We start from the raw sequence: 12,168 nt of genomic DNA, 5'->3' as shown, positions 1-12,168 counted from the left end.
CAATCACTAATACACCGCCATACCATCACACATGCTGACTACCACACTTTCACCCTACAACAATCACTAATACACCCCCATACCATCACACATGCTGACTAGAACACTTTCACCCTACAACAATCACTAATACACCCCCATACCATCACACATGCTGCCTACAACACTTTCACCCTACAACAATCACTAATACACCCCCATACCATCACACATGTTGACTACAACACTTTCACCCTACAACAATCACTAATACACCCCCATACCATCACACATGCTGACTACCACACTTTCATCCTACAACAATCACTAATACACCCCCATACCATCACACATGCTGACTACAACATTTTCACCCTACAACAATCACTAATACACCCCCATACCATCACACATGCTGACTACAACATTTTCACCCTACAACAATCACTAATACACCCCCATACCATCACACATGCTGACTACCACACTTTCACCCTACAACAATCACTAATACACCCCCATACCATCACACATGCTGACTACAACACTTTCACCCTACAACAATCACTAATACACCCCCATACCATCACACATGCTGACTACCACACTTTCACCCTACAACAATCACTAATACACCGCCATACCATCACACATGCTGACTACCACACTTTCACCCTACAACAATCACTAATACACCCCCATACCATCACACATGCTGACTAGAACACTTTCACCCTACAACAATCACTAATACACCCCCATACCATCACACATGCTGCCTACAACACTTTCACCCTACAACAATCACTAATACACCCCCATACCATCACACATGCTGACTACCACACTTTCACCATAGAACAATCCGGATGGTTCTTTTCCTCTTTGGTCTGGAGGACACCACGTCCACACTTTCCAAAAACAATTTGAAATGTGGACTCGTCAGACCACAGAACACTTTTCCACTTTGCATCAGTCCATCTTAGATGAGCTCGGGCCAGCAAAGTGTTTCTGGGTGTTGTTGATAAATGGCTTTTGGCTTTGCATAGTAGAGTTTAAAGTTGCACTTACAGATGTAGCGACCAACTGTAGTTACCGACAGTTGTTTTTCTGAAGTATTCCTGAGCCAACGTGGTGATATCCTTTACTCACTGATGTCAGTTTTTGACGCAATACTGCCTTAGGGTTCGAAGGTCACAGACATTCAATGTTGGTTTTCAGCCTTGCCGCTGACGTGCGGTGATTTCTCCAGATTCTCTGAAACTTTTGATGATATTACAGAGTGTTGATGGTGAAATCTCTAAATTCCTTGCAATGGCTGCTTGAGAAATGTTGTTCCTTGTTTGTGAATGAGTGAACATTTCATGGAAGCTGCTTTTATAGCCAATCATGGCACCCACCTGTTCCCAATTAGCCTGTTCACCTGTGGGATGTTCCAAATAAGTATTTGATGAGCATCCCTCAACTGTCTTAATCTTTTTTGCCACTTGTGCCAGCTTCTTTGAAACATGTTGCAGGCATCAAATTCCAAATGAGCTAATATTTGCAGAAAAGAAGAAAGTTTGTCGGTGTGAAGATGAAAGATCTTGTCTATTCAATAGAATATAAGTTGAAAAGGATTTGTTGTATTCTCTTTTTATTGAGCTTTTACACAAGGTGACAACTTGACTGCTTTTGGGCTTTTGTAGGTGGATGGTACCCCATAGTACCGACAGAATGTTGTTGGTACCTACAGAAGTACTGAATCTGGAACCCATCTGTCTTTTAGCGTACAAGAATGTTATTCAAAGTATTTCACAGAGCAATAAGAGTCATAGGATGAAGTATTTAGCAGAGAGCACATCGCTCAAGGACATCTTTCAGGTCTAACTTCTGTTTTCTTCCCAAACTTGCAGACTATAAGTCATGCAGTTGTTCTTTGCATTTGCAACATATTATTTCACATTTCTTTTTGATGTTGCAGCGTTGAAAATTCAGCATTTTTTTCTGTTGTTTCTATTGATTGTGGATGATTGTTGTGCTGGCAGCGTTGCTTGGGAGGCTGCTATTTATTATTCATGCAGATTTGCAATGCAGGCAACAAGTGAATATTATCAAGTCCGTGACTATTTAGTCGCCTTCCTGCTGGTAAAGCAAATCCTCTTCAGACAGTATTTGGCCCAAAGGGAGTTTCTGGAGCTGTAAACATTTGACTGACTAATCTGACGTGTTCCCAGCATGCCTTCATCACATTTGTCACTTTCAGCCTCTAATGAATGACTCAGTGAACATTTTGTTGGTGGCCATCGCATTAAGGGGCCGTCGGAGTGTTTGCGCCTGGACATTTAACAGCGGCGAGGCTGACGGGATTTATTAGCGCGCTCCATTAAGAAATTCAGTGAAGGTCGAAACATCCAAATAGGAGAACGGGGAGAAGATGAATGACAGTATTAGTAAGTTTAAATGTTGTCGTGGCTTCCATCAAATGTTGTGTTGTGATCAGGATGCACGTCAGAGTGTTGCTGCGGCCGCTGCAGATCTTTCACTTGGGATTCTAGACAATTGATGTCATCAGATGCTGTCATTTCTGTGTCAACTATTACTATTTGTCATTTAAACTGCTACAATCTGTAGTTTAAACTGCTACATTCTGTCATTTCTATGTCAACTGTTACTATTTGTCATTTAAACTACTACAATCTGTAATTTCTATGTAAACTGCTACAATCTGTAATTTAAACTGCTACAATCTATAATTTCTATGTAAACTGCTACAATCTGTAATTTATATGTCAACTGCTACAATCTATAATTTATACGTCAACTGCTACAATCTGTAATTTCTATGTCAAGTGCTACAATCTGTAATTTCTATGTCAACTGCTACAATCTATAATTTCCATGTCAACTGCTACAATCTGTCATTTAAACTGCTACAATCTATAATTTCTATGTCAACTGCTACAATCTGTAGTTTAAACTGCTACAATCTGTCATTTCTATGTCAACTGTTACTATTTGTCATTTAAACTACTACAATCTGTAATTTCTATGTAAACTGCTACAATCTGTAATTTAAACTGCTACAATCTATAATTTCTATGTAAACTGCTACAATCTGTAATTTCTATGTCAAGTGCTACAATCTATAATTTCTATGTCTAGTGCTACAATCTGTAATTTAAACTGCTACAATCTGTAATTTCTATCTAAACTGCTACAATCTATAATTTCTATGTCAAGTGCTACAATCTATAATTTCTATGTCAAGTGCTACAATCTATAATTTCTATGTCAAGTGCTACAATCTCTAATTTCTATGTCAAGTGCTACAATCTATAATTTCTATGTCAGGTGCTACAATCTATAATTTCTATGTCAAGTGCTACAATCTATAATTTCTATGTCAGGTGCTACAATCTATAATTTCTATGTCAAGTGCTACAATCTGTAATTTCTATGTCAAGTGCTACAATCTGTAATTTCTATGTCAACTGCTACAATCTATAATTTCCATGTCAACTGCTACAATCTGTCATTTAAACTGCTACAATCTATAATTTCTATGTCAACTGCTACAATCTGTAGTTTAAACTGCTACAATCTGTCATTTCTATGTCAACTGTTACTATTTGTCATTTAAACTACTACAATCTGTAATTTCTATGTAAACTGCTACAATCTGTAATTTAAACTGCTACAATCTATAATTTCTATGTAAACTGCTACAATCTGTAATTTCTATGTCAAGTGCTACAATCTATAATTTCTATGTCTAGTGCTACAATCTGTAATTTAAACTGCTACAATCTGTAATTTCTATCTAAACTGCTACAATCTATAATTTCTATGTCAAGTGCTACAATCTATAATTTCTATGTCAAGTGCTACAATCTATAATTTCTATGTCAAGTGCTACAATCTCTAATTTCTATGTCAAGTGCTACAATCTATAATTTCTATGTCAGGTGCTACAATCTATAATTTCTATGTCAAGTGCTACAATCTATAATTTCTATGTCAGGTGCTACAATCTATAATTTCTATGTCAAGTGCTACAATCTCTAATTTCTATGTCAAGTGCTACAATCTGTAATTTCTATGTCAGGTGCTACAATCTATAATTTCTATGTCAAGTGCTACAATCTATAATTTCTATGTCAAGTGCTACAATCTATAATTTCTATGTCAAGTGCTACAACCCAGCCTTTAGTCTTCAGTTGCAATAACAAGGCCAATTATTTCCCGAGCATCACTTCTGTCTTTTTAGGAGCGCAGGCCCAGAGCTTGAATGCTATTAGCTTGAATGCTATTAGCTTGAATGCTATTAGCTTGAATGCTATTAGCTTGAATGCTATTAGCTTGAATGCTATTAGCTTGAATGCTATTAGCTTGAATGCTATTAGCTTGAATGCTATTAGCCCGGAAACAAGCTTGCATTTCAAATAGATGTTTTTTTAACTCTATCTTCTTTTGCATATTTGTTTGTTTGACTTCTAGAAATCACGGAGGAAGAATTCTGGGCGCAGTATTTTGCAGACGTATCATCTTTTGACCTACTTTTTAACACATTGATCCCTGGATGCAATTTCACAAAGCTTTTGTCTACATTTCCTGATAAATATTGACATTAAATTATTGCTTTGGTCCATTTTAAAGATGATTCTTGTAACTTTTGTTTTGAATGGTAAAATAAACCAATCAAGACATGTAACAGTAAAGTCAATAAAGATGATTCAATATTATAAAGAAGCACGCCAGATTCCTGCTAAAAACAGGAGTATTTAAGTCAGGACTGTCCAAGTCCTTTTAGATGGGGGTCACATGGAGATGTCCAAGTCCTTTTAGATGGGGGTCACATGGAGATGTCCAAGTCCTTTTAGATGGGGGTCACATGGAGATGTCCAAGTCCTTTTAGATGGGGGTCACATGGAGATGTCCAAGTCCTTTTAGATGGGGGCCACATGGAGATGTCCAAGTCCTTTTAGATGGGGGTCACATGGAGATGTCCAAGTCCTTTTAGATGGGGGTCACATGGAGATGTCCAAGTCCTTTTAGATGGGGGCCACATGGAGATGTCCAAGTCCTTTTAGATGGGGGTCACATGGAGATGTCCAAGTCCTTTTAGATGGGGGTCACATGGAGATGTCCAAGTCCTTTTAGATGGGGGTCACATGGAGATGTCCAAGTCCTTTTAGATGGGGGTCACATGGAGATGTCCAAGTCCTTTTAGATGGGGGCCACATGGAGATGTCCAAGTCCTTTTAGATGGGGGTCACATGGAGATGTCCAAGTCCTTTTAGATGGGAGTCACATGGAGATGTCCAAGTCCTTTTAGATGGGGGTCACATGGAGATGTCCAAGTCCTTTTAGATGGGGGTCACATGGAGATGTCCAAGTCCTTTTAGATGGGGGCCACATGGAGATGTCCAAGTCCTTTTAGATGGGGGCCACATGGAGATGTCCAAGTCCTTTTAGATGGGGGCCACATGGAGATGTCCAAGTCCTTTTAGATGGGGGTCACATGGAGATGTCCAAGTCCTTTTAGATGGGGGCCACATGGAGATGTCCAAGTCCTTTTAGATGGGGGTCACATGGAGATGTCCAAGTCCTTTTAGATGGGGGCCACATGGAGATGTCCAAGTCCTTTTAGATGGGGGTCACATGGAGATGTCCAAGTCCTTTTAGATGGGAGTCACATGGAGATGTCCAAGTCCTTTTAGATGGGGGTCACATGGAGATGTCCAAGTCCTTTTAGATGGGGGTCACATGGAGATGTCCAAGTCCTTTTAGATGGGGGCCACATGGAGATGTCCAAGTCCTTTTAGATGGGGGCCACATGGAGATGTCCAAGTCCTTTTAGATGGGGGCCACATGGAGATGTCCAAGTCCTTTTAGATGGGGGTCACATGGAGATGTCCAAGTCCTTTTAGATGGGGGCCACATGGAGATGTCCAAGTCCTTTTAGATGGGGGTCACATGGAGATGTCCAAGTCCTTTTAGATGGGGGCCACATGGAGATGTCCAAGTCCTTTTAGATGGGGGTCACATGGAGATGTCCAAGTCCTTTTAGATGGGAGTCACATGGAGATGTCCAAGTCCTTTTAGATGGGGGTCACATGGAGATGTCCAAGTCCTTTTAGATGGGGGCCACATGGAGATGTCCAAGTCCTTTTAGATGGGGGTCACATGGAGATGTCCAAGTCCTTTTAGATGGGGGTCACATGGAGATGTCCAAGTCCTTTTAGATGGGGGTCACATGGAGATGTCCAAGTCCTTTTAGATGGGGGTCACATGGAGATGTCCAAGTCCTTTTAGATGGGGGTCACATGGAGATGTCCAAGTCCTTTTAGATGGGGGCCACATGGAGATGTCCAAGTCCTTTTAGATGGGGGTCACATGGAGATGTCCAAGTCCTTTTAGATGGGGGTCACATGGAGATGTCCAAGTCCTTTTAGATGGGGGTCACATGGAGATGTCCAAGTCCTTTTAGATGGGGGTCACATGGAGATGTCCAAGTCCTTTTAGATGGGGGCCACATGGAGATGTCCAAGTCCTTTTAGATGGGGGTCACATGGAGATGTCCAAGTCCTTTTAGATGGGAGTCACATGGAGATGTCCAAGTCCTTTTAGATGGGGGTCACATGGAGATGTCCAAGTCCTTTTAGATGGGGGTCACATGGAGATGTCCAAGTCCTTTTAGATGGGGGCCACATGGAGATGTCCAAGTCCTTTTAGATGGGGGCCACATGGAGATGTCCAAGTCCTTTTAGATGGGGGCCACATGGAGATGTCCAAGTCCTTTTAGATGGGGGTCACATGGAGATGTCCAAGTCCTTTTAGATGGGGGCCACATGGAGATGTCCAAGTCCTTTTAGATGGGGGTCACATGGAGATGTCCAAGTCCTTTTAGATGGGGGCCACATGGAGATGTCCAAGTCCTTTTAGATGGGGGTCACATGGAGATGTCCAAGTCCTTTTAGATGGGAGTCACATGGAGATGTCCAAGTCCTTTTAGATGGGGGTCACATGGAGATGTCCAAGTCCTTTTAGATGGGGGTCACATGGAGATGTCCAAGTCCTTTTAGATGGGGGCCACATGGAGATGTCCAAGTCCTTTTAGATGGGGGCCACATGGAGATGTCCAAGTCCTTTTAGATGGGGGTCACATGGAGATGTCCAAGTCCTTTTAGATGGGGGCCACATGGAGATGTCCAAGTCCTTTTAGATGGGGGCCACATGGAGATGTCCAAGTCCTTTTAGATGGGGGCCACATGGAGATGTCCAAGTCCTTTTAGATGGGGGTCACATGGAGATGTCCAAGTCCTTTTAGATGGGAGTCACATGGAGATGTCCAAGTCCTTTTAGATGGGGGTCACATGGAGATGTCCAAGTCCTTTTAGATGGGGGCCACATGGAGATGTCCAAGTCCTTTTAGATGGGGGTCACATGGAGATGTCCAAGTCCTTTTAGATGGGGGTCACATGGAGATGTCCAAGTCCTTTTAGATGGGGGTCACATGGAGATGTCCAAGTCCTTTTAGATGGGGGTCACATGGAGATGTCCAAGTCCTTTTAGATGGGGGTCACATGGAGACAAGTCCACCCCCAAGTGGGCGGGACTGGTCAAATCACGGCAGGATAACTTCAAAATAAAGACAACTTCGGATTGTTTTCTTGGTTTAAAAATAGAACAAACACATCCTGAAAAATGTACACATCATAATGTTTTTTTTTAACATTTACATATTGCGGTTGATAGTATTCTATCTTTATTTGTCGTTGTTAATCATTTTGCAATGCATCCATCCACCCACTGCCAATGCAGTCTGCTGAAAATGATGAAAGTGCCACTCCACATAGTAGCTGATGCTGTGGTCTAATTGCCAAACATTAAATACATCCATTGAATAAAGTCAAATACAAATAAGGCAACAAGACAAGTATCCCACACTTCTCTTTAGTGAAGTAAATGTGTAGAGCAGATATAGATCATCTACATCAACATAATGCTTTGCCTGAGTGGCTGGACAGGATAATAATAATAAAGTTGGAATTGCCACAAAACACATTTTAAGATATTCAACACTCTCCCGCCATCTGGCGGCTAAAGTGGATAGTGCACCCGCCATTTTGTCACGTTTCATGTGTCAGGTAAACCGAGACGAATGGGACCACATGAATCCACAGCAGATTTTAGGCAATGTAGTCCATTGCTGATTGTAATTATTAGATTAGATTGAGCTGGAGTACTCTCCTGGTCTCTCCTCCATTGCCATTGTTCAAGCTAACAAGCTAACAAGCTAACAGGTCAAATGCTACATGCAAACCAAATGTAACACCTGAATGCTTCACACACTAATCAAACACGTGTTAAATGATAACATGAATAAGTATTTGCCACTAATCAATAAGGAGAGCTAATTGATTGATTGATACTTTTATTAGTAGATTGCACAGTACAGTACATATTATTAGTAGATTGCACAGTACAGTACATATTATTAGTAGATTGCACAGTACAGTACATATTATTAGTAGATTGCACAGTACAGTACATATTATTAGTAGATTGCACAGTACAGTACATATTCCCTACAATTGACCACTAAATGGTAACACCCCAATAAGTTTTTCAACTTGTTTAAGTCGGGGTCCACCTTCATCAATTCATGGTAGCACACATTTATTGTAGTCAGAGTCCCAATCTCTTTAGCCTGGTAGTCGTCAATGCGCTATTTTTCAAGTTAAAGTACCACGGATAGTCTCACCCTCTGCGTTTGACCCATCACCTTGTTCCATCTCTGGGAGGTGAGGGGAGCAGTGAGCAGCAGCAGTGGCCGTGTTCAGGAATCATTTGGTGATTTAACCCCCAATTCCAAGCCTTGATGCTGATTGCCAAGCAGGGAGGTAAAGGCTCCCATTTTTATAGTCTTTGCTATGACTCGGCCGGGGTTTGATTGATTGATTGATACTTCTATTAGTAGATTGCACAGTACAGTACATATTCCGTACAATTGACCACTTAATGGTAACACCCCAATAAGTTTTTCAACTTGTTTAAGTCGGGGTTTGAACTCACAACCTACCCATCTCAGGGCGGACACTCTAACCACTAGACCACTGAGCTGTTTGTGTAAACTTTAGTGTTTTGTAAATGCTTATTTTCAACTTTATGCAGATTTTGATGTCGACAGGTGATGTTTTGTCCACACAGATGTGACGGAGGCCATGCAGGTGACATCTACAGGACCACAGACCGTCCAGAAGGCCCAAGGAGAGACTTTCCAGTTGGGGTGCACCTACACGCCCGGAGTCCAAGACACGGGTGAGTTGGACATCGAGTGGTCCAAGCTCAGCCCAGACATGACGCAGAAAGACCGGCTGGTATGTGTACTGCCAATAAACCCACAGGTGTTGTGTCTTAGCAAATAAAGAGACAGTCGCTTGTCAAACCTGCTTTTCTCTCTGGGATGACTCATGTTTGTGTCCCAGATCTTGGCCTACGCCGGAGGCCAAATGATCAACTATGACTCCAGCCTGTCCAAAAGGCTGAGCCTGGTAGGAGACCTCAAGCAGGGGGACGCCTCCATCTCTCTGGCGGAGGTGAGGCTGGCGGACACGGCCACCTACCAGTGCAAGGTCAAGAAGGGTCAGGGTGTGGACACCCGCAAAGTCACTCTCGTGGTGATGGGTGAGGAAACATTCTTCAAACGGGTTCTACCTGTTCTCTTTCTCACCGATGGAATTTGTTTGGAAAGTTAACTTCCATGTCATTCTTTTCCCTGGCCAGTCCCCCCCTCGGAACCAAAATGTTGGGTTGACGGCAAGGAGGAGAAAGGTGCTCCAGTCTCCCTCCGCTGCAAATCCTACCAGGGATCCTCGCCTCTCACCTACACCTGGAGCAGAGAAAGCGGGGGGGCAATGCCGCCCGTCCAGGCGCTGGATGTGGAAGGTAGCCACTGAAAGCCGGTCAAAGACTTCATGACCTGTCCAATCTCAACGGGTCTTTTTATGAAGCGGCGCAGAGCGGGGAGTTGCTGATCAAGAACCACTCCAACAGCTACGTTGGAACTTACCTGTGCGAGGCCAGGAACCCCGTCGGCAAGATGCAGTGCAGATATTCACTGAAGGCACACAACCGTGAGTAACGGACGCCATCATCTCTCATTTGACTTTCGGAATCCTCGTACATATTTTGTGTGTAGCTCCAAATATACAAATGGTGACCCACTTAAATATGGAGCCGCTTTTGCAAAAACACAAGAACAAATGTTGAACAACTTCCTGCCTTGACAGAAGTCCATATTTTAGGAAAAGCTTTCTACACCTTGAACACAATATATAAAGTGCAATACTGTACATCGCACATCTGTCCATCCATTTCCTACCGCTTATTCCCTTATCGGGCGGAAGGCGGGGTACACCCCGGACAAGTGGCCACCTCATCACAGGACACAGACAACATTCACACACTAGGGACCATTTAGTGTTGCCAATCAAGGTGCATGTCTTTGGAGGTGGGAGGGGCCTATCCCCAGGTGCATGTCTTTGGAGGTGGGAGGGGCCTATCCCCAGGTGCATGTCTTTGGAGGTGGGAGGGGCCTATCCCCAGGTGCATGTCTTTGGAGGTGGGAGGGGCCCATCCCCAGGTGCATGTCTTTGGAGGTGGGAGGGGCCTATCCCCAGGTGCATGTCTTTGGAGGTGTTCCCGGGATTAAAGGCCTCCCCTTTTCCCCTCCAAACATATTGCTGGGCATTGTGACCAAACAGCTCCATTTGAGTTCCATCTGACATCACGCAGACAAAGATAAGACCTTGAGGAGGAAAGTTCTGTGGTCAGCCATGATGTGATGTTCTTTCCAAGTCGATGTCCACTTTTGACCAGGCGGTGTATGGCGGGGCTGGATAAGGGTGGTGCAGGAAGTGGTAGGAGATGGATGAAGCATCATATTAACAAAGTGTGCTGTCCATCATCACATCCTGTCTTGCAGCCACCGATAAAGTGGGCGTGATCGTGGGTGCGGTGATCGGCGCTCTGCTGCTCCTGCTCCTCCTCCTGCTCCTCATCTGGCTCCTGGTCTGCTGCTGCCGCAGACGTCGCTACGAGAAAGAGGTTGCAAATGAAATCAGGTACGGACAGTCCCAGGCTGCTTCTGAGCGTTCATTCAGCAAAAGTTCCTGAAAGAGATGTGTCCCTTCAGAGAGGACACCCGGGCCCCAGAGAGCCAGCCCCCCAGCAGAAACTCCAGCTACCGCTCAGTGCTGGGCTACCGAACCCACCAGGGGGTGTCCTACAGCTCCGTGGGGAACCGCCTGCCCAGTCTCAACAGCAACAGTGACAAGGGATCGGCGGGGGGGAGGCGGCTTTCTCCCCTCAAATATGACAGTCGCTATGGTTACCCCGTGTAACCACGACTCATGCACTTGATGAACTTATTGGAATGAACTCGAGCTTTTAGCAGCACTTCTTGGCGGGAAAACAGCAGCATGTTTAACACGAGGATGGTGGCGCCTTTTTTTAAATGTCATAGTCATCATGCACTGTAACATATACTCAATGTGACTATGAACATTATATATATATACTCAATGGGACTATGAACATTATATATATATATACTCAATGTGACTATGAACATTATATATATATACTGAATGGGACTATGAACATTATATATATATACTGAATGTGACTATGAACATTATATATATATACTGAATGTGACTATGAACATTATATATATATACTGAATGGGACTATGAACATTATATATATATATACTGAATGGGACTATGAACATTATATATATATACTGAATGGGACTATGAACATTATATATATATACTGAATGTGACTATGAACATTATATATATATACTGAATGGGACTATGAACATTATATATATATACTGAATGGGACTATGAACATTATATATATATACTGAATGGGACTATGAACATTATATATATATACTCAATGTGACTATGAACATTATATATATATACTGAATGGGACTATGAACATTATATATCACCTTCATCTAGAGCTTGGAAAGTGGGACCTCCATCTTTATCCACTGAGACCAAAGCCAGGAGTCAACAACCCAACATGTTGAAAGAGCCACATTGGATCAAAAATACAGAAAACTAATCCGTCTGGAGACACAAAAAATGAAAAGTCATATTTAAGTGTAATAATGAAGGAAAC

The 12,168-nt window shown here is 42.7% G+C and overlaps 1 protein-coding gene across 1 annotated transcript in view; it reads left to right on the top strand.

Annotated features, from left to right (window-relative positions):
- The first annotated feature begins 9,153 nt into the window (after positions 1–9,153).
- The window catches only part of LOC133556892 (coxsackievirus and adenovirus receptor homolog), a 4,096-nt gene continuing 1,081 nt past the window's right edge, over positions 9,154–12,168 (top strand). The window contains exons 1-6 of the mRNA XM_061907240.1: positions 9,154–9,344; positions 9,453–9,651; positions 9,751–9,912; positions 9,978–10,100; positions 10,952–11,090; positions 11,162–12,168. The exon at positions 11,162–12,168 is cut by the window's right edge and continues 1,081 nt beyond it. Of these exons, the coding sequence (XP_061763224.1) occupies positions 9,189–9,344; positions 9,453–9,651; positions 9,751–9,912; positions 9,978–10,100; positions 10,952–11,090; positions 11,162–11,369 (987 nt within the window). The 5' untranslated portion in view covers positions 9,154–9,188 and the 3' untranslated portion in view covers positions 11,370–12,168. The remainder of the gene's footprint in view (positions 9,345–9,452; positions 9,652–9,750; positions 9,913–9,977; positions 10,101–10,951; positions 11,091–11,161) is intronic.

The sequence above is a fragment of the Nerophis ophidion genome, linkage group LG07 (genome assembly GCF_033978795.1).
Source record: "Nerophis ophidion isolate RoL-2023_Sa linkage group LG07, RoL_Noph_v1.0, whole genome shotgun sequence".
NCBI lineage: Eukaryota > Metazoa > Chordata > Actinopteri > Syngnathiformes > Syngnathidae > Nerophis > Nerophis ophidion.
The sequence above is the reverse complement of the archived record's forward strand: the minus strand, read 5'-3'. Positions and strand labels throughout refer to the sequence as shown.